The sequence below is a fragment of the Numenius arquata genome, chromosome 29 (assembly GCF_964106895.1).
Source record: "Numenius arquata chromosome 29, bNumArq3.hap1.1, whole genome shotgun sequence".
Lineage (NCBI taxonomy): Eukaryota > Metazoa > Chordata > Aves > Charadriiformes > Scolopacidae > Numenius > Numenius arquata.
In genome coordinates this window covers 1,765,159-1,786,617 of record NC_133604.1, presented here as the reverse complement: position 1 = coordinate 1,786,617, position 21,459 = coordinate 1,765,159, and the positions used below count along the sequence as shown (strand labels likewise).

General features: G+C 44.7%; 1 protein-coding gene across 1 annotated transcript in view; it reads right to left on the bottom strand.

Moving 5' to 3' along the window:
- Positions 1-21,459, bottom strand: part of DIP2B (disco interacting protein 2 homolog B) — a 70,774-nt gene that overhangs the window by 8,039 nt on the left and 41,276 nt on the right. The window contains exons 6-31 of the mRNA XM_074165024.1: positions 19,307-19,450; positions 18,398-18,517; positions 17,587-17,784; positions 17,265-17,356; positions 16,653-16,763; positions 15,074-15,197; positions 14,425-14,534; positions 13,583-13,685; positions 12,530-12,594; positions 12,165-12,258; positions 11,428-11,547; positions 10,511-10,625; positions 9,743-9,882; positions 9,394-9,530; positions 8,997-9,077; positions 8,395-8,522; positions 7,478-7,592; positions 6,203-6,404; positions 5,685-5,794; positions 5,464-5,544; positions 4,785-4,908; positions 3,681-3,802; positions 2,956-3,067; positions 2,376-2,485; positions 1,685-1,815; positions 936-1,104 (exon numbers count right to left, since the gene is read on the bottom strand). Of these exons, the coding sequence (XP_074021125.1) occupies positions 936-1,104; positions 1,685-1,815; positions 2,376-2,485; positions 2,956-3,067; positions 3,681-3,802; positions 4,785-4,908; positions 5,464-5,544; positions 5,685-5,794; positions 6,203-6,404; positions 7,478-7,592; positions 8,395-8,522; positions 8,997-9,077; positions 9,394-9,530; positions 9,743-9,882; positions 10,511-10,625; positions 11,428-11,547; positions 12,165-12,258; positions 12,530-12,594; positions 13,583-13,685; positions 14,425-14,534; positions 15,074-15,197; positions 16,653-16,763; positions 17,265-17,356; positions 17,587-17,784; positions 18,398-18,517; positions 19,307-19,450 (3,158 nt within the window). The remainder of the gene's footprint in view (positions 1-935; positions 1,105-1,684; positions 1,816-2,375; positions 2,486-2,955; positions 3,068-3,680; positions 3,803-4,784; positions 4,909-5,463; positions 5,545-5,684; positions 5,795-6,202; positions 6,405-7,477; positions 7,593-8,394; positions 8,523-8,996; positions 9,078-9,393; positions 9,531-9,742; positions 9,883-10,510; positions 10,626-11,427; positions 11,548-12,164; positions 12,259-12,529; positions 12,595-13,582; positions 13,686-14,424; positions 14,535-15,073; positions 15,198-16,652; positions 16,764-17,264; positions 17,357-17,586; positions 17,785-18,397; positions 18,518-19,306; positions 19,451-21,459) is intronic.

The window sequence follows — 21,459 nt, the reverse complement described above, 5'->3', positions numbered from 1 at the left end:
AGTTTTTTCTCCTATTTGAATGGAACTTCCCATGTTCCAGCTTGTGCCCGTTGCCCCTCGTCCTGTCACTGGGAACCACTGAAAAGAGTCCGGCTCCATCCTCCTTCAACCCACCCTTTGGATACTTGGAAGCATTGATAAGGTCTCCCCTCAGCCTTCTCTTCTCCAGGCTAAAGAGCCCCAGCTCTCTCAGCCTTTCCTCATCAGGAAGATGCTCCAATCCCTCCATCATCTTAGTTGCCCCACGCTGGACTCTCTCCAGTAGTTCCCTGTCTCTCTTGAACTGGGGAGCCCAGAACTGGACACAGTATATTCCAGTTGTGGCCTCACTGGTGCAGAGTAGAGGGGGAGAATGACCTCCCTCCACCTACTGGCCACACTCTTCCCTACGCAGCCCAGGATTCCAATGGCCTCTTGGCCACAAGGGCACATTGCTGGCTCACGGATAGTTCACTATCCGCCAGGACCCCCAGATCCTTCTCCTCAGAAGTGCTTTCCAGCAGGTCCACCCCTAACCTATATTGGTGCCTGGGGTTCTTCCTCCCCAGGGGCAGGACCCTACACTTGCCCTTGTTGAACCTCATGAGGTTCTTCTCTGCCCAGCTCTCCAGCCTGTCCAGGTCACGCTGGATGGTGGCCCAGCCCTCTGGAGTGTCAGCCAGCCCTCCCAGTTTGGTATCATCAGCGAACTTGCTGAGGATACACTCTGTCCCCTCGCCCAGGTCATCCTGCACCGCGATACACTCCCACCCTGCAATACACCCCCTAGTTGCCCAGGGCTGCAAACAGTTTTTGCTGCTTTTGCTTTTTGGGCAAGCTGTGGACCGGAGACTTGAGCAACAGGAAAACTGCTGTATTTAACAATTGTATCACTTTGCTTTAGCCCCACAGTTTCCTTAATTTATGTAAGGTCACACTCAGGGAACATTTCTTACCTTTAACATTTCAACTTGGTTTCCAAGTCCCTTTGTGCACAGTTCCATGACTGAATAGGAACAGAAAGTGTCCCTTATTTTATACTGGCTGACAGTAGACAACCAGAGAAAAAGATTGGATTCCAGCTCCATAGGAGGAATTAAAATTGACTGGTGTCCAGAATACACACTGTGAAGAACATTAAGGAAGAAAACATTTTTTGTGTAGCATGTAGTTATCTTTAAATTAATATTTACTGTATTTTCACATTACATTCCAAGACCAGAAGCAGGTTGTGGGACTCTGCACCTGAGGCAAACTGATAATAGCTCCGATGCCCACCTTCACTAGCAACATCATTTAAAAAATACAACTTACTGTACAAGAATAATAATTTATACACACACAAACGTGCACACACACTGTCAGAGTGAAGAGAACTGGCTCGACCACACAGTTTACAGAATGAAAACTCCCTCACTGCAACATATAATCACAGAAGAAAGGCAAGAGAAACATTCTGGAGCCAGTAGTATTTGGCAGCACAAATACACATAATCAAGAGAGGATAACATCTTGCTAATCTGCAGGAGAAGGGAACATATTATTTTCAGTTCAAAGACAAATTCTCCCCTTATTATAAATTAGTCATTTTGGTAATGTCAACATAATCTGCCTGTAATTACACCAGATAAATACGTGGACTGCCATTTCCCATTTATATCCAGCCAAGAGTTAATCTTTTCCTTTTTCCCCTCAAAAGCCGTACCTGCAGAGGCACCAGAGCACAAACCCCAGGCCACAATAGGGGTCGAGACAGATCGCGATCTGCCGGGAGGAGTAGAGCTCGCACTGAAGCTTGATGGCCCTGCAAAGGCCACTCACGGCTGCGTGGGACATCTGCAACACAGGAGAGAGAGAAACCCTCTCAAATTCAAGGGCATCAGAATACGACTATATCAAGACACGTTGGTAAGAATAAAGATAGTTTTGCCTGGAAAACACTTCTCCATAAACTGTTTCTTCTTCCTTGATCTTCCATAGCAGCGGCAGAGCACTGCAGAACCCTCTGAGCCACAGCAAACCAGAAACAGCAATACCAACAGCTATTGCTTAAAAGCTTTAGGCATCCCAGGCTTCAAACATCGTTAATGACAGTCTAAGGCTTTCATTTTTTAGTTTCTTATCCTGTGTCAGCTGCGTTCCTGTCCTGCCCTTGGTGGGGGAACGCGGTGGCTCGCAGGCCTCCCCGACAGCAGCAGAATTCCCACTGCAGAGACCCTTCTTCCTACACGGCAGCACAAAGTCATGCCGCATCCAGAGCTTTATCAAAGCAAAAGCGTGGTCTTTATTTAAGCTACCAGAGCCCGCTTTGGTGGAGGTTGAGGGGAGAGGTGGTTCAGAATATCAGCCAAAGACAAGACACCAACCCCCCGATATCTAAGCCCGTTTTCCTGTACCTTTACTCCTGTGAGCATGCCTGTTGTGGAAACACTAAAATCTAGATATGCCAACATTTCAGCTGTAGGTGGCTTATAGATCTGAGACAGCCGCTTCCTGGGCAAGTCATCTGTACAAGAAAGGAACAAACGTGGTTAATTTTGGGTTACTGAACTGGTATTTGAAAGAACACAACTTGCAAAACACCCAAGATGGACAATGAAGCTATTAATTCTTTTTCCAAAAGAGACAGACTAGTATGACAAGACCCTTGCCAAAGCTCCCACATAGAAAATCATTTATCAAAATCATCTCAGGAAAAGGGAAAAGACACCAACTCACTCTTGTCTTAAGGAAATTAACAGTTGTCTAAAATACAGCTTTTCAGTAAAATTATTTTCCATGCATGGCTCAACAAATGCAGAAGAGATGTCAGTAAACAGGGTCAGATCTAGCTTGTATCTTGGATTGTTTTTCTAAATATTCAAACAAATTCTTAGGAGCCACCCAGTTAGCATCAGAAATGGGGAGTGGTCCCTTCGGAAGTCAACGGTAACCCCTACACAGAACCCCAAAAAGTCTTTAGCCCACGGACCACACCTGTGTCAATGATGGTTGGCCAGGTTTTCACATCTACAGCAGCAGCTGCCTCTCTGGATTTCAGGAGTCTCATTAAGGTCTGGGTTGTGAGAATACAGGCAGCTTTGCTGACCTAAAAAGATAAAACACTTACTAAAAAAAAAAAAAAAAAAGACAAAAGCATGTCCCAGTGGCACTGTCATTGCAAGATCTGATGTTCAGAGAGTGCATTTTACCATCTGTAGCCAGCTTCCCCTAACGAACCTGCATTAATTTCTTTGGTTTTTGCAACACCACGCTCTGCTCTTCCTTCACTAAAACCCCAAAACACAGAGTAAAATGCAAATAACCACGCCAGGGCCTTTAGAGCAGGCGAGACCATTACCCGCTCTACATCTGGCTTTCTGCCCACGGTTGTAATGGGGGGGCTCCTTTCCTGCTTACTGGGCTTGGAAAGTAACCAACAGCGGGATCTGCACTTGCCCAGCAGTCAGGAACGTCAACGGGAAATTTTAAGTGCTAACATCACGTTCATATCCCTCAGAAACCACCTGTTTTATAGCAATTCATCTCGCACATAAGGAGAGGTGGTTCTCTCTTGCCTTTTATGAAGGAAAACACTGTCCTTCAGCTACAAGATGTGTTTCCATCACTGCCGTCACGCAGCAGCATGGGCGCGGGAACCGCTGTGTCAGCCACTGCAGCCCGAGAGGCCGAAGCGAGAGCGCTCCGGCCCCGTTACTCACTTCCACGATCATTCGCACAGTGGGCAGCGTAGCAGTGAGGCTCTGAGCGTGAGGTGGTCTGACGGTCACAGGGATGCAGCCAGCGTACAAACAGCCATAGAAGGCGGTGATTAGCTCAATGCCTGCAAGGACACGACAGGCTGTAGTGTGGGACACTGGTGATGGACACCCTGGTGACACCAGCCTTTCCCCCCCGAGTACTTTCTCTCCAAGCACCGGTTACAATTTCCTTTAGAAGAAGGTACACACACCCGTCACTTCCACAGCCCAGATGTGTAACAGAAACAGTTCCAACACCGAGGGCAGCACAAGGAAGCTAAGAAAGCTTGGGATAGGGGAAGCAGAGAAGACACCACACAGAAAACCATCTCTGCCTTATAGGAAAAGAATGTTCCAAGTGTCAAATGGCTCACAAGTCAGTCAGGACAGAACAGTGCTGTCGGGCAGGGCAGGAGATACACACCGGAGAGCACCTCTCACTAGCAGCGAGCGGCTTGCGCAGGCTGAGTGACCAAGCTGCGTGCCACCGCTCCCAGCTGCAGAAAAGGTGCCCACAGTCTCAGACGAAGTGCCCATTTTCTGAACAGCTGAAGGCGATGGCACCAGCCTCTACCAGAAGCCGCTGTCTCATAGCAAACTACAGGCTTTCCCTGGATGAGAAGCTGCCAACGTGACTTCAGACAAACATCATCTGAAACAACCAGGAGCTGAGCGGTCTCTGGCAGGGCGATGGGTGCAACTCTCCAGCACAGGCTGTTTCCAATAACTTTGCAGTGAACAGGTCATACCGGGGATCTCTGGTAACCACAGAAAGGCCCTGAAGCTTTTATTCTAAACATCACGACACAGCAGGATCCAGCCTTCTCACTCAAAAGGTACAAATGGGCTTTTCCGAAACTCTAGAGAATCAAAGTTGGAGTCCTGATAGTGCAAGACATTAGGACAGCCCTCTCTGGAGTCAGAACTAGATCAGTGAGTTCTGCAGTCCCTACACTACCGCTGTTTCCATGATCTCTCCTGTATTTCCAGATCTCAGTGAGATTTCAAAGAAAGACCATGCTGCATTTCCACAGTGGGATGCAGTCATTATTAAAACTTGCTTACCAGGAGGATAAAGAAGCACCACATTGTCTCCTGCATTGAGATGTCCTTTGTCAAACAGAACTGATGCAATTCTCTCAGCTTTTTTGTGCAACTGAAGGCAGGTGGCTGTGCACACAGTGGTTCCCTTGAAAGGAGACAAAAATGCTCTAAACAAGGCCTGGCACAACACGTGTCAGATAAATGGCTGCTGAAAAAAAACAACCCCAAACCAACCAAAAAACTTGCTTGCTAGCATCAGTCTATAGCTACTAGTTATCTATACCTATAGGCTGCTGGCATTCAATGAGCCATTTATCCACTACGGTATCAAAAAGATAGAGATGGAGTTAGAGCTGCTCTAGAAAATTCTACCTTCCAGGGAGTCAGTTCAGGTCTTCTTGCACCAGAACCGTGCCAGAATATACTCAACAGGGATACACCATTAAATGATACAGGAACCAGTGGGACCTACAAACACGCTCAGTTTTAATATGAAGCACTGAACCACAACAGTCATTTGTGTGTGACCTATAGGTTCAAAGGGTCAAATTTTAAGTTACAAATCTATGGGCAAAATCTGATACAGAGACTAAACTGAGGACACTGGAGTAGGCAAAAGATTTTAAACAGAGTCTCAAACTTGCACTGAATAACATGCTGTGGACCTTAAAAAAACCCAACGACTCAGCACTGACTGTACCTTGGCATTTAATAAAAGGAAGAGTGGGTGGTCAGGAGTTGCTTGAGCTCTCCACTGCAATACCTCTGTCAGGAACTGGTGCTGAAACAAAGAGGCAGTAATTAAACACTAGTGTTTCTACTTCAGAGGCAGTATTTAAGTCCACTTCATGTTGCTGCTTTGCATTCAGTTGCAGGGTAAATTCTTTTCCCATTCTCTAGTTGTAATAAATACTGATTTACCTTTTTAACTAAATCATTGTCTTCTATTTGACCAAGATCTCTTCCAGAGGCTTGAGCGATGCGCTTCCCAGCAACCAGGTTCCCCACCATCACAGAGGCAGGGCCAACGCCTGTCGATAAAGAACAGCCGCATGAAATCCAGTCTTTTGATGCAAATGGGAAGGAGCCAGCCTAGAACTGCAATCTGCAGGACAGCAAAGGAACAAAGATTCTCTGCAGGATCCCACTGCTCCTGGGCACGGGCGCAAGAAGAGAGGTAATGAAACCTCACTGACAGAGTTCAGAAGGCATTGCTAGTCTCCTGGTCATCAGCAGAGAGAATCCCAATGAGTTCTAAGTAGGAATCAAAATTCCTGACTGACACGTGTGAAGAGAGGCCCTAAACAGGCCCCAGCCTCAGGTCACAAGACAAGCTCTGGCCCCCGGCACGTAGGACGCTCAGTGTCGGAGGCATCACGCAGCTTCCTAGGTCTGAGACTGTGAACTTCAGTTTATTAACGTTAACGGGCTCGTGTTACCTGGTTGTTTCTGCCTGGGTTTTGGCAAGTTCGTCACACACGTGTGCGGGCACATGAGGATGTTGCACGGATGCAGAGAGCCCTCCAGAAAGTGCTGCTTAGTTTGAGAGATATGGATTCCTCCCAACGGCGTTTTTGGCAATGTATTGGCTGGCACAAGAGCAAGGCAATAAACACCCACTTGGTGAATGCTGTCAATTGCCTAGAGAAAGGAAAGACGGTCACTGGAGTTCTGGGTACGACTGGAAACAGCCTGCTGCTACCGGCCATAACGACATACTGCAAGACAAATCCCTGCATGGGCGGCGTCCGTGCCAAGGACAGGGGGGTTGGAACTAGATGATCTTTAAGGTCCCTTCCAGCCCAAACCATTCTATGAGTCTATGATTTATAAAGGTACTGGAGAAGCAAGTCACTCACTATCATTCCATTTCACCTCTGTAACAGCAGCGAGCCCTGTGGTAAGAGCTAAGCGCTTGTCAGCATCCCCGCCTTTATCATCCATTTCATATACAAGAAATCCTTTTTTAAATCTTTCATGACCAAAATCCCAAAATATACACAGTTGCTTGATGAATCATATGATTCTGATCTTAAGATTTTATCCATCTGTCTCCTCTGAACCATCACACTCCATTCCTTTTTGTCCGCCTCAGCATTCAGGCATCTAATACATTATTCAGACCACCAGGTCCTTCCCTGAGTTTTCCCCCACATCTGCATGCTTCGCAACCCCAAACAACATTCCCAAGAACGACCTACATGCAACGCAGGCAGCTCTCAAAGCAAGTATTTGCTGCTCATTCCACTTTCTTAGGACTACGCTCATTCAGCTGTTTTAACTTTTCTCTGCTTGCTGTCTCCCTGCTGACAATGCCCCTCCAAAGGATAAGGGTGGCTTTAAAGCATAACTTTGAGCACCAACGTGATCCGAGACTAAAAGCAGAACTCCCGAGCCCGAGCACAGGATCTGCTTTGCAGCGCTGAGAGGCAACTGTGTTTCTCTACACAGTCATCTTGCTAGAACAAAGCTGACCACTTTGTCAGCGCCTGCGCTATTCTGCGTTGCAGCCGCTTTCCCAGGACCTTCAGGACATAATGGAACAGCTTGTACACAGCAGATGTCCCCAGCTTGTGACCCTGTAAAAATACCTTGTGCCAAGAGGGATCACGAGCCTGTGCTCTTTCCATCTGGGGCGTGCTGATGGCCTCTGATCTGCCCACACACCAAAAACCTGCACAAACTCACCTCGTCCACCTACGCCACGGGCTCACCTGCAGCACTCGACTCATCCACTGAAAACTGTCCTCTTCAGACGCGTCTGGCCTCTGCTCTGCAACCACCACAATCCTCTCGTCATAGAAGACAGACACTGAGAACACAGCGATCCTATGGAAAAGGGGAGAGCCATACTGGCACAAATTCCAGTTCTACTCCTTGGGAACAGGAAGCCAAGGAAACAGACTTAAGACAGAACTCGTAAAAAGAAAAACCCATGGGACAATGACAGAGAGAAAATATTAGACAATTAAAATTGAGTCAGAAGGATGGTAAGGGATTAATTCCACCTTCTGATGAAATTTCTACACAGCGTAGTCCCCTGTCCTCTCAACCTGCCATCACATTTCTGTTCCAACCTGTGGCAAATCACTGAGGCAATAAAAGCTTTAAAAGCATCTACATGACGTATGGGGGCTTAAAATCTCCTGTTAAGTCCTAGAGACATGAACTCCAACCCTGCCTGGGGATGTAGAAAATTATATCCACAACTGCTAAATAAAATTAAGTATCTTTGGACAGTAATGAAACTCTTCCTGCTGCAGAGCACCAGCCAGCAGAGCCAATTACCACAGAGACTTAAAAGTAAATTCTACAGAGACAGAGAATTAAATTCTCCATGTGGCCAACTTATCTTGTTACTTGATTCCTTCCCCTGAAGTACACAGACTTGATGAAAAGCCAGACAGGATAGTGGGGAAAACAGACCTGTGCTGGGCAGGACCAGGCCAATTGCTGTCTAAACCAAAACTGTATTTACTTTAACTGAGCTTCCCCCCTCAGAAAACCCATTACTGAAGAGAAATCGAAGAACATAGCTGTTCGAATGATTTCTTCTTCATACCTGAAGGAACCTGTTTCATTACATTATGTGCAGAAGCTTGTGGGGAGGGGCAAGGTTTATTTTGCTAACCTTCCTCTGTAAACTGTTTTTATTGACTCTACTGCCAATCCAGTTGCTACGATGTCATCGGCATTATGTCTGCGCCCGCTGACGGTCAGCAACCCGTCCATTTTTCCAACCACAAACACCAGGCTGCCCTGAAAGATAAAAAGGTATCTGTGAGTGACCTACACAAGGTGGATATTCAAATGTCTTTGATGACTTGCATATTTCGTAACTATGACCAGATCAATGGAATTTGCATAAAACACTTTTTCTCTTTAAATCACACCATTTATGGCTAAACCAGGAGAAGCATTCTAGCCACTGGTGAGACAAGACACTCCAGTGCTCATAGCAGAACTGCCATAAGAAAAGCTTCTTACACTTGGCTGTAGAAGAATTAGCAATCTGAGAACGTACCAAGCAGCACAGTAAGGCCCGGTAACGCCAGCGTGCTGGAACAGCAAGGGTTCCTATGGACTCGGGCAAATCCATTAACTTGCAACTCTCCTACCCCCAGCCAGCTCTCCTTACGCATACTTCTGTAGCCAAGCGCTTTAGGTCTAAACATTCAAGGCTATTAGGAGGAACAACAGAATACAGCAATGCTCCAGCACTCTGTTACGTACGGGTCCAACAAAGCCCAGCAGGCCGGAGCGGACAAACGGCACATCACCCACCGGGGAGCCAGCTGAGTTCACCGGGATAACCTGCAAGAGAAGAGAGGGCACTGCAGGCAAAGGGGATTTGCCTGAGGACAGAAACACATCCCCCATGCCAAGAATTGCACTGTGTGCGAGCGGAGTGATGAGGAGACCGGGAGGGAATCCTTGGTACAGTCACCGTTTTAGCACCATGGGAGACCTTTATGAAAGGGGAACACTGAATGTATCTAACTATAGGGAGTTTTTCAGTGTATCTTTTTAAACAACAACATTAACACAAGTTCCAAACCCAAGAGATTATACAAGGCTATCCGTTCTACACAGGAAACGGGGAAAGAAAGATGCATTCTACTATACGTACCTCAAAAGTATTCTTTGTCACCCCTGCCAGCCCATAATACATCATTCCTCCTGCTCTGGAGCTAACACAGATTTCACCGATCTCATCTGTTTTACAGAGCTGAGGTGGTCCGTCAGGTTTCACGATACACATCATTCCTAGGGCAAATTGCGAATTGTTAAAACAGTCCCCAGGCTGTGCCTCGTACAAGAGCTGACACGTTTAACGGTGACAGGGACGACAGCCCGTGTGGGGACTGTCCCCACCCTGCCGAGGCTGAACATGGAGAGAACACTGACCGCTTCTTTTCTTAAAAACGTTCCAGACCATTCGCAAAAAGTTCTTACAGGAGACTGCTGCACATTTTTACCTCCTGGCATCACGTGGCCGACATCCTGGACAGTGAGAGCAGAGTTTTTATCTTCGGTGTTGACACGAATCACACCAAAACTCAGCCCGTTCATGGACAGGATGGCTCTTCCCGGCAAAGGTGCCCCAGGGACCCCAGGCCTTTGAAGGACACAAAATCAATACACTCAATCAGGCACACGGGCTGTTATCGGGCTCACATGAAGATACCACAGCAACAGAAATATGCATATTTCAGTGTCTCTGCTTTGCACAACCAATTTAAAACTGTGAGATGACATCACCTCCCAGAAGAGCCACACTGAGCAATAAGTAGGAAATCATATTCCTGGGCAAGTGCAGCTCTTCTTCCAGCTCTTTAGCTTAGCCCAGTTAAACACCAGCTCCCAGGCCAGCTGCTTACAGGGCTATTTATTAGAGAAGGCAGCAATGGACAGCAACAAACTACAAAAATCACTGTTCAAAGTGATATCAAATTTCATCTCCAATTCACAAATACCACACTAGCAGCGTAAATCAAGAGTAGGAAAAAGCAGTGCACAGCTCTTAGAGGCACTGTTGAGCTGTCAAACATCTTAGAGGGAAAAAAGCACCAACACGTTAGGAGAAATATTTACAAACTTGGCTACTGAATACCTGACCGCACACAGTAAATGTCAGTGGAGCTTATTACATGCTTAAGGCAACTATGACCAACTGATGTGTGGAGAGGCCTCAGCCCGGATCACTTAATCCGGCGAACGGACTGCGAGGCTGTTACGCCCGTTACCTCCGTATTGCAATAGTCATCGCTTCTGGAGATGTGGCACATGGACAAATTGCTTCTGGCTTAAGCCCATGGCTCTGGAACAAGCTCAGGAAGGCATCACACGAGGAAACAGACCCTGGAAAGAAAGAAAATATGCCACTATGTCTTAAATTAATTTGATTTTTAAAATTGTTTGTAAAATAACCTAGAAGTAAGCGCAGTGTATTTGCAGAGTAAATACACGGCATCACTTCTATAAACCGCAGGTAGCATCTTCCAAGACACCAGCCACAAAGGACCTTAAGTGCCTCCTGAATGGGATTTGGGAACTGGCGTGTTCTCTTGGACAAGTCTCCTTTTCTCCACCAACCTGCTTCAGAGTTGTTACACGCTCACAGTACAACAGGCTTAAAATACTTTCCAAGCTTCCAACAGTTACTGCACATACGTAAGGTCTGTTTCCATGCCGGATGCATAAGCAAAACAGGTCTAATGGGATTCCAAGTATCCCCTCCAGTTGGTGCCATCTAGACAAACATTCTTTAAGCCTTTTCGCTAACAGCATTCCTTGCAGATTTTTCTGGGGATTTTTTTTCCCCTTCAAAGTTCTTCTTAAAAGCCTTTACCTTATCCCCTGTGAGCAGTTCAAAACCAATCTCACCATGTCTCCCGGAATTCTGTTTTACCCGCAAGAGCTCCCCTTTCAACTCTCCTGTTTCTGCCTTTGCAGCACCTTTCACAACTTGTACTCAAAGGATGAAAGCACAGAAACCCCCTTGCCCTGGTGCTCATGTCCCACAACCCACAGCTCCATGTCACAGCCAGCTGCCCTCACTGAAATCTTCCCCGAGGGATCTACAAACAGAGCTAAGCTTGAGCCTGGGAGACGACTGGCTGAGAAACCCCTCTCCCGGAAAGAGCAGGATGTGGATACTCACAGGGATTCGCACCATCGGTTACAATCAGCATGCGCAGAGAACTCAAACTGACGTCTCTTTGGTCTCGATGGGCCATCATGGCCCAGTGCAAGTCTCGACACTTGACTAAAGCAACTTTTGCTGCAAACCAACACAAAAAAGATGTAAGGACAAATGCAAGCTTTCCATGAGTCATTTTTGTATAAATACATACTCCAACACCCCCAAATGAGAAAGCTGTCACTAAAGCAAGCAAGCCTTAATTAATTGAGCCTGCAGTAACAGCAAACCCTAACACACAATAGCATCTGCTGTGGCATACAGGCCATTTGCCCACCGCCTGAGCCAGGGTCTGTCGCTATTGCAGCTCCTCCTCCGAAGCGCATAAATCATTAACACCATCTGAATGTCCTGGGTGAAGACCGGGGACCGATGGATCTCACTGTGCTCAACTATTTTCTTGGACTCATAAAAGGCACTGGCTTCAAGTACACAGGTCGTGAGGTCCCCGTCAAGTGCGTTGACATTCACATGGCATATTGGGTATATTTAGAAATATTTGTGTATATATTTATATATATTGTATATATAAACATACACACATATATATGTATATATTTAGAAATAAATTAGAGTTTTGACCCTCGAGATTTGTCATGGGAGAGCAAGAAGACAGGCTCTAAAGCATTAGCGATTTTAATGCCTGTCACTCATTTATCCTGAGAGCTTCCAGCTAAAGCTGTGGAACACACAGTTACCTTTGTGGGCATGAACTCTCTGCACCCAGGAGAGCGGACAGGTTTTCATCACAGAATAGGGCACACTGATAGTGTGCAGCTTGTTCATTACATTCTGAAAAATAGAGAAAAGATTTTTAGAAAAGGGTTCACAAAACCTATCATGAAGCAGATATAGGAGTCACCCTCACTCCCCATCAACCCCTGCCCCACCATGAATTCATATAAGGTTTCTGAGGATGCTTCTACACTTCCCCTGGAGAACTACAGATCTACCAGGGAGAGAAACGGGTGACTTAATCGGTAACGGTCCTCAACCATCTCCTCAAATATCATAATTATAATGAGTTATAACACTTCAGAAAGTCCTTGCAGGCTCCACTCACCGTCAGAATGCCATGCCACAAGCCTGCATCCTTCTTAAAATCCAAAACATTCACTATCGTTTCACCTGGGAAAAGAAAGTTGTAGTTTTGAAGTGAAATGCGCCAGGACAGCTGTGACCATTATTTATGCTGGAATCTGCTTATGTTTGAATCTGTCAGATCTGCTCCAAGAGGCACACACCAGCCTTGTTTGTCTGATTATACGTTTTACTAGTCAGAGCTCCTTGTTATGCAAAATAACACAACTGAACATCAGTTTAAAAGAAAGAACACATCCCAGAAAGTTGCAAGAAAATGACATTGCAGCCTGTAATGTACATCAGAAGAACAGGAAGGGTCTTGACCTCATTATGCAGGAACAGCAGCAGGGAAAGAGAAAACATCATTCAAGCACCGACTCCCAGAAGCAATGGAAATTAAAGTGATGGCTTCCAAAAGACAAATTCTGCATTTTAAAGTACTACGACAAGCAGCTCTAGAAATAAAGTTTCAGTCATGGATACATAAATTAGCTTGATTTACAAGGTAGACCAGACTAAAACCATACCCTATAGCAGAACTCTCTGTACTCCCACCAGCAATTTCCAATCTCCATTTCTGGATTAGCCAAAAAGCCTCATGCAACTCGTACAGAACCAGTTTATGCAAGAGGCGCTTTGATATTTACACACATTATCAAGAACAAAAGTTTGGAAATGCATTTTAATGGGTGATCCATCAGTACAGCAAGAGAAATACTCCAGCCTGTTGGAAAACGCTCCCCTTTTCATTCATCTGAACAGACTTCTTAACTTTCTAGACATGATGCAAATCCCACTTTTTATTCCTCTTCACTATGGCAGTGAAAGTGATGTAGATTGGGATGGAAAAGAGTACAGGCAGTCTTGAGTTTTGGGGAGAATTAATCCACAACTCCTCCCTTCCACCTTTTTTTTTTTCAGTAGATACTACTGTGTGCTGGTTACTCACGGACAGCTTTAAAAATGAGAGGTAACCACCAAAAATGATGTCACTAAACCTTCATTCCTCTGATGTTTCTGTGACATCACCCACCTTCAGAATAGTTGCAGGCCTGAGACAAGGCTTGACAGTGAGACAGCATGGCAATGCGAGACACCGTCACGCCCATAACGCTGCCCTCTTTGCTCGTCTTGTACTGCAGAGGAGGGGAAAAAAGGTCAAGCTGTGACTCTGGATCCCACACATGAAGGAAATCAAATGACAGAATCCACATGAAGTAGTTCTGTTTTTCTAAAGCTGCTGAGACATACTCTAGAAAGTACCTGCTTGTAAAAAGGTATCAGCAAGGCTCAGTACAGAAGATACAGTTATTCAGGTAGCAAACATGCTCAGCTAACTCCAGAGAGACAGGAGATAGAGGGCAATTGAATGTCTTTGTGTTTATTTCACTATTCCTACTTCTCACAGCATTCCTTCCTGCTCCTGCAAGTAAACTGAAAAGCCAATTTGTAATTTTAGAATAGCCAAATTACTGTGACTCCTTAAACCCCTGCAATTCCTAGAAGTTGCCGTACTGAGGTGTACAAATGAAAATAAGCTCCTACAGGAAGAACAGAAAATTCAAAATGCTGTGGGCTTAAGCAGTTTCAGAAATCTGTGTTATCAAGTACACTATCTCAGAGAGCTCAGTTGTCTCAATTACAAGCTTTCTGGAACAAGAACAGTGTTCAACTCATTTCGAGCAGCGCTCAAGGCCACAAAGATATTAAAAACTAAAATAAGCTTCACAGCAGGTTGTACACAGTGAAAGGCTTGTTTCAGTGGCTAGAAACTGGGAAGTTTAAGGTAGTGAGGTGAAAGTATTATCTCCCTGGTGATTAGAACATTAAATTCAGCTCACGGAAACTACTTTCTATTCCCCATTCACTACTTACCTCAATATATGCTGGCTCAGTTCCTGCAGCTGAGATGTTGGGCTGCCAGTCCTTAGGAGATTTGGAGAGATATTTTGAATCTGTCACAACCCATTTGAGTCTGGGCCAACCTAGAGCCAAAAATAAAGTGGAATATTAATATCAGTTTATTTATTGAGGGATTTATATTCTGCAAGAATACACTAAAACCCCGTCATTTGTCCAAGTTCAGTTACACAAGCTTAATACTGATCCAAGCCAAGCTACTGGCCAGAAGGCTCATCTCGCTTCTCATCAGGGAGTTCAGTGGGCAACAAGGCACTTCCTCGGCTCAGGAAAGATCCCTGCAGTATTTCTAAATATAGCTTGTTGTATCATTAATAAAACTGCTTTTGAACCTGCCAAATGCCACTGAAGGGATCTGAGGACAGCCCTGCAGTGTAAGGGAGATCCACTGTGACTTCCAGAACCACAAGCGATTCTGTCAGACACACGGACCAATCTACACCACATACATAAACCCGACAGCACTTAAGTGACGCTATCAGAAGAGTTGCTCACTTTGTGTCATGTCCCCCCCCGCCCCTGCATTCAGACTTCTGGCAACCACTGTCAGACAGTTCAGCTATAGCAAAAGTACGATCAAAAGCAAGCATATGACCAATCTAACCTTTAAACTGCACAATTTCTCCATTTTGGGTTTTTGGAAGCCCTTTCAGACAAACTTCAGTGGTGAGGGCCAAAGCAATACCACAGCTTCCCAGCAGAAAACCGATCTGCTGACCACCAGCATCCTGAGGGAAGAGGGGGGAAAAAGTCATCCCTGTTTCCAGATGACATAAGCCAACTTTCCCCTTACCAAAACCCAAGGTTGGTAATGCTCTGGTAACTGGACGGTAACACTAGGGATCACGTGGGGAAGAAGAAAAAACCCATTCCCACAAACAGTCTTCCCTTTGGTTTGTCCTTCTCTGCGTCCAGCGTCTGGCAATGGCTTGAAACGCAAGTGACAAGCGCTGTGTGGCAGGGCTGAACGCCACCGCTTCTAAGCTTGGATAATAACACATTTTGGAAGATGATACGTATCCAGCACAAAGGCCTGCTGGGGAAATGGAGACGTGCCTACAAGCCAATAAAAGTCCATAGGAAAATGATAAGCCACCACAAAAATGCAGAAGGGCTACTTAATCTCCTGCATACCAAGCCTGCTCTTTTCTATTCATTTTGTTCAAAAATGAAACCATTATGTAACCGGGGACAGATTGCAGAGAAATCTGGTGATTCTCAAAGGGAGCTCTTTATACAGAAACAAATATTGCATTGGCAAGACTGAAGTGCATTGGATGTGAAATCCACAGAAAACAAGTGCTCATGCCCAGCGTTGAGCACACACCATTAATTTTCATTAATGGAAACCCAGAGGCTTCGAAGAGGAATCAGGGGGCAAAAAAAGCAAAATGTATAATTACACTGAAATAACAAGGCTCTCTTTCCCCTGGAACTAATTTCTATTGCACAATGATAAAAACACTGAAATGAGGTAGCTCACTAAGAAATCTGATTGGGCAAATACCAGGAGAGGTTTTAATTTTGTATGTGGTTGCTATAGCAGTTGTCACGTTGCAGACAAACGAAAGCAAAGCTCTGTGACTCCCCCAGGACACCAGCCCAGCTCACCGTTTCATTACCACCGCTCTTGCCATATGTTTGCCATTATCCTGTTGCTTTTGATTCCTCTTACGGAATCTATACTTTTAGACAGTTCTTGACATGGCAATAATATGGCAATATTGCAGAAAGTCTGGTAAGGGTAAAGAAAATGCTTCGTTGAGCAAATAATTTACAAAAAGTGCCTTGAAGTCTTCAGAAATATTTAGCACCTTCAGTCTCCAGCAAAGTCAAAAGACTGGTAGATGCTAGGCATGGCTGGAAATGAGACCCCATTCACACCAGTCAGAGGGCAGAGTCACAATATTATCTGTACCCTATAAATTATTTGCAATAACCAAATGAAGGCTACAGCATTTAGGTGAATCGACCACGTCCAGCCGCTCAGCACAGCTCTCTGGTCAATATATTTTTCCATTTTTAACGAGCTATTCCAGGTTCACAAGGGTCTCGCGCGTCGCGTTGACACAGAGCTGCCCAGGCAGCAGCTGGATGCTGGGAAACGCTGTCAGAGGCTGATGGTCTGACTTGGATTTCATCCCACGTCAGCCTATCGCTCCTCTAAGTTCCATCAACGTTACCTTTCTGGTAAGAGGTACCTCTATAGGCACTGGAATGACTTCTGCTAGGAGACAGCCGTAAAACGCCACCATAAACATGACGGGGTCATTGTTGGGATAAACAAGGGCTACCTACAATTCACAAAAATATTTTGTTAGTTGAAATACAAGGAAAAATGGCAAAGTTCAGCTTTATAGTGACTAGAAGTCAGAAAACTTTGTGTTATTTCACATTCTATCACAGCATTTTTCACAGGGCATCTTCAAGCGCTCTGTCTTCCACATAATATCTGTGTGTGCCCGAATTCCTCACGCAGCAGCCTCAGCATTCCCTGTGTGCCCATACACCCGAACATGCACACACAGCCAAAACACAGACTTCTAAAGCTCTGTATCTCTCTCCCAGAGGTGCAATGCGCTTCCTTAGATGTATTTCAAAGTCCAGAGCCAAGAAGTTGCTTACAGAGGAGCCAGCAGGATGGAAAGATCACAAGAGTTTCTTTCCCAAATAGCCTGTCCCTGGGATAAGAGTCTCGCTATTAAAAGAACAAGATTATAGCATCTGTGGTAAGTTACAGCCCCCCCGAATTCCTCTTTTTACTTCAGAGGGAGAACCAGTCCCAAACTCATTACCCTATCTCCAGGTTTTAACACGGGTTCATTTTTGGTCCCCAGTTTATTAAGCAGTGTGTAGGCCAGCTTGAGACTTCTGCTCCACAATTTGCCTAGAACACAAAGAAGAGAGACTTGCACAACTCTAAATCAACCCAGCACACAGGAGAATATACCAATTCTTGACTGCTTTTACCTTCCACAGTCACATCCTCCGTTTCAGGTACTTTCTGCTTTGTCTACAAAGCTCTCAAAACCCAAGAATATATTTGCAACCACCCCAAGACCAACAACCCTGTGTTCTACCCACTACTGCTCCTTGGGAAGCCAGGGCTCAACTCACCATACGTGAGGGTATAAACGGGTTTTCCTGTCACATCCAGCGCTGTCAGACAGGGGCACTTGGCCTGGGTGGTTCCCCAGCGCTGCAGCGCCGCTTCTAAGGCAGGAGGCCAGTTACACACAACGCCCAGGGGCTCTCCCTTCACAGGGGTCATCTGGCGCCCCTCCGGCTTGGGCTGGTTTGGGTCTGGCTGCGGAACTGAAGGAAATCCAATCATGTTCCCAGTTCGTCTTTGCTCATTTGTTACCAGACACTTCAGCTGGAAAGACGCACTAAAAAGAAACGCTTTTCCTCATCACCTTTAGGTTTAACCACCTCTATCGCATTTCGTTTCCTAGGAAAGCCCTCACAAAACAAAACATCCTGAACATGGTCTTCTCCTAAGGTGCTATTAAAAGGTATTCAATTCAACAGCGAGGAAAGGAACACAGAACTGGAGAAAAGACAAACAGACAAATAATCTTACAAAATAAGGTTGTAATGAAATTACCTGTAATGACAATCCTTTGGGGGAAACTAATTAAGTAGCCTAAGCAAATGAAGGGGTTTAAAAAAAAAAAAATCTATTTAAATATTTTTGTCAATAACTTTTAGTTATTGGAAGAAGCTGAGGAGGTCACTCAAAGCTCAGCAGCGCAGTGAGCTACTTCAAACGTTGGTTTTGTATCAGACTATTCATGAGAGCTACTGGCTGCTGGGTGCAAAGAGCCAATCAGACTCAGCTTCAAAAACAACGGCACAAATAAATTCAGCACTATGTGTGTGTACTTATCACAAATGATTAATAAAAAGCATTAATTGGTGCTATTACCTTCCACAATTTCTTCAAAATCATCCACAAAAAATTCTTTCAGGGGTGGCCTTTTAGGTCTTTTCAAGGTGTTGAGCAACTGCTGAATTTTCGTGGAGACTCTACTGCTCACAGGAACACCTGGAGGGAAAGATTTTGCCTAATGAAAGCGTTCATCATCTCTATTAACATTTACATCCTACCTCCTTCCACTGGCAGATACTTCTCTTGGTGTGCCCAGCTCATCAACTACCCACTTCCATCACTAAAGGTTGTGCGAGTGCAGGACGACATCAGTAAGCATGATATCAGTTGTGTATTAATTCAGTGCTCAGAAAATGCTCATAAAAGAAACTCACTTTTAAAGCACTTACTCCCTTCCACAGCCCGATTTCCATCTGTCTGACACCTTGTCCTTGCTGCAGACCCCAGCCCACAGCTCTGCGCCTGCCTGTGGTACGGACCCAGTGGCACCAGGCTGCCCGCAGGGGGAGGACGCCAGCCCAGGAGCAGCAATGTCACCCTCTGCACAAAAGTTTATGCCAACCAGCTCAGTGAGCATTACCAGCTTAATAAGAGTCTAATTATAGCTAAGAATTACATTATTTCATATATCTTACCTTTCCTTTTAGGGATTCTAAGACAAAAGCTTTTAAAAACAACTAGTCTACGTATGCATGTGGCATTTTTTTCTATTATCTCTCCCATGATTTTCTCCAGTTCAGTACACAGTAGGTAGTTGCTGCAATGGAATGCGTTAATGCCATTGTCCAAACTGTGGCATGGGAATGTGTTAATGCTGATGCCATAACCATTTCAAATTTGTGAAGTGCTTAAATGGGATATATTTAAGTCAGATGATTTATTCTCCCAACTCAAGCCCTTCCTTAACACCATTTTAATTTCTGGGTGCTCTGAAAGGTTCCGTACCATCAGCAGTATCCATGAGACTGGAGCGGTTTGATCCCTTGTGCATGCCCTTCACGATCCCCGAAGGAGGAAGGTCAATCGCTGCTGGGCGTGCTGAGGACGTGGAGGTAGTTGCTGTGACATCTGGGGGAACCGAGAAATTTTCTAAAGAGAGGGAGAAAATCGAGATGGCAATTAACATATACCTTTTATTATCAGACGGAACAAACAAAGTGTTAGTTACCCATTACCAACAATCTTAAAAATTTGATGGGTTGAACGTGTGGGAGCTTTTATTAATGCTAACACACTGCTTCTGTAATATTAAGTAGCTCTAGGAGGTGCACGTTATCTGTTCAGGAAAATACAAAACAAAGGCACAAGATGAGTGGCTCGTGTCCACGTCAGGAAAGTGGTTCACCAAACCAGAATTCCTATCCTGGGTCTCTAACCTTCAAACCAAGCTACATCTCTTGACCTTCAGCACTGTAAAAAAGGAAAAAGAAAAAAAAAAAAAAAAGTCCGAAATCCACATGAGCTCTGGAATATTCAAAGCCCAGAACAAAACCCGACATCACCTATGCAGTAATCTCTCTTGCTAGAATTATACTATTTAGCTTTTTTGTCAGTAAGGGCTTTCTAAAACAAAACATGCGGCAGGCTATTGACTAAAGCACACCAGCAAAACATCATGTTGGGTTTAAATTTCTTCCGGTTCGGTGGCTAAACAGTATGAGCCTGCCCAGCAGTTAAATAATAAACTTCAAATCTAATGAACAGAGCAAGCTGGGTCTTCCTTTTGCTTTAAATTGCAAGACACTGTTTTGCTTTTCAGATGAGTTTGTAAAGCTTCAAAACTGCAAGTAACTCGGCATACTTCAGAAATTCTCATTAATTTTCTCATAAATAAGTGATTTTTGCTTACGTGGGATTTCTTCATACACACAGTAGGTTCAATCATCTGATAGGGCAAGAATATTCTATTCCAGCTTAACAGAACCAGCAGCTGTTGCTTACAAAAGAAAAAACCCAACACTTTTGAAACTGTACGTTGGCTTGCACAGAGAGCCTGGAGGAAGGCAGATACTGAATAATTCCCACAGAAAGGATTTTGTGGTTGATTCTCTGCACCCCTCTTTCTAAGGAGAAAAAAAATCCATTTCTGCATACCTTTGGAGATACGGTGGCGAGGAATATTCCTCATGTATTGAACGTCTAAGATCACTAGGAAGGACCTAGAATTCGTACAACTGCAAACATTTGCAGGACTTGTTATTGCTCTCTCCAAAGAGACGGATAAAATTGTATACGTGAGAGTTCCTGTTCATTTAAATTAGGTGTTAGCGCAGGATGAATGCAGCATCTATATGGCAAATCCAATTCCACCAAAGATTTAAAACTTCTATTTTGCATAAACTACTAATTATATTAGATAGTAGTTACTCTGTAGGTAAAAAGCCAGATTACCTTAATTCATTACAAAAGGTAAATGTGACTTTCTGTATGCTCCAATCAAAAACAGCCTCTCTGCTTGAAAGACACATTAATTATATTGACTACATTTTATGGGCAATTTCCCCAGTTTTCCATTTCAAAAAGCAACTTGCATCCCAGCAAATAAACAAACAAAAATAACAGCAGTAAAAAAAATAATAAGTGAAACAGTTAAAAACACCAGCACTTCTATGCACTGCTTGCCCCAAACCAGTTAAGCAAAAGCAGAGAGCACACAAAATACAGACATTTCCTAGGATGCAGTAGTATCTGTAACAGCAGATAAAAAAAGACAAACATACACAGAGCAAAACCAAACTTTGCAATTTCATAAAGAAGCATCAGCAGCAAGGAGCACCTCAGAGCCTCAAAAAACTGAGCCTAGGGTATCCAGATCTGTAGATTTTGCTCCATCTTCTCAATACCTGGATGCTCTGATTGTTTCTCAGACTAGTCATGAAAGATCTCTGCTAAATCATCACTCTGCTATAAGCGTTTTTTGGAATGATGTACGCTCATTTGTTCGCATATATGGCTGGGTTTGGATCTTTTTTTTTTTTAATCTAACACAAACAATAAAGCGTTAGGCAAAATGAGAATGTTAAACCACAGCATTTCCCCCACTCAACAGGCAAAGACACCCCTAACGTATTCATCAGGACACAGATGCCGGATGCTCT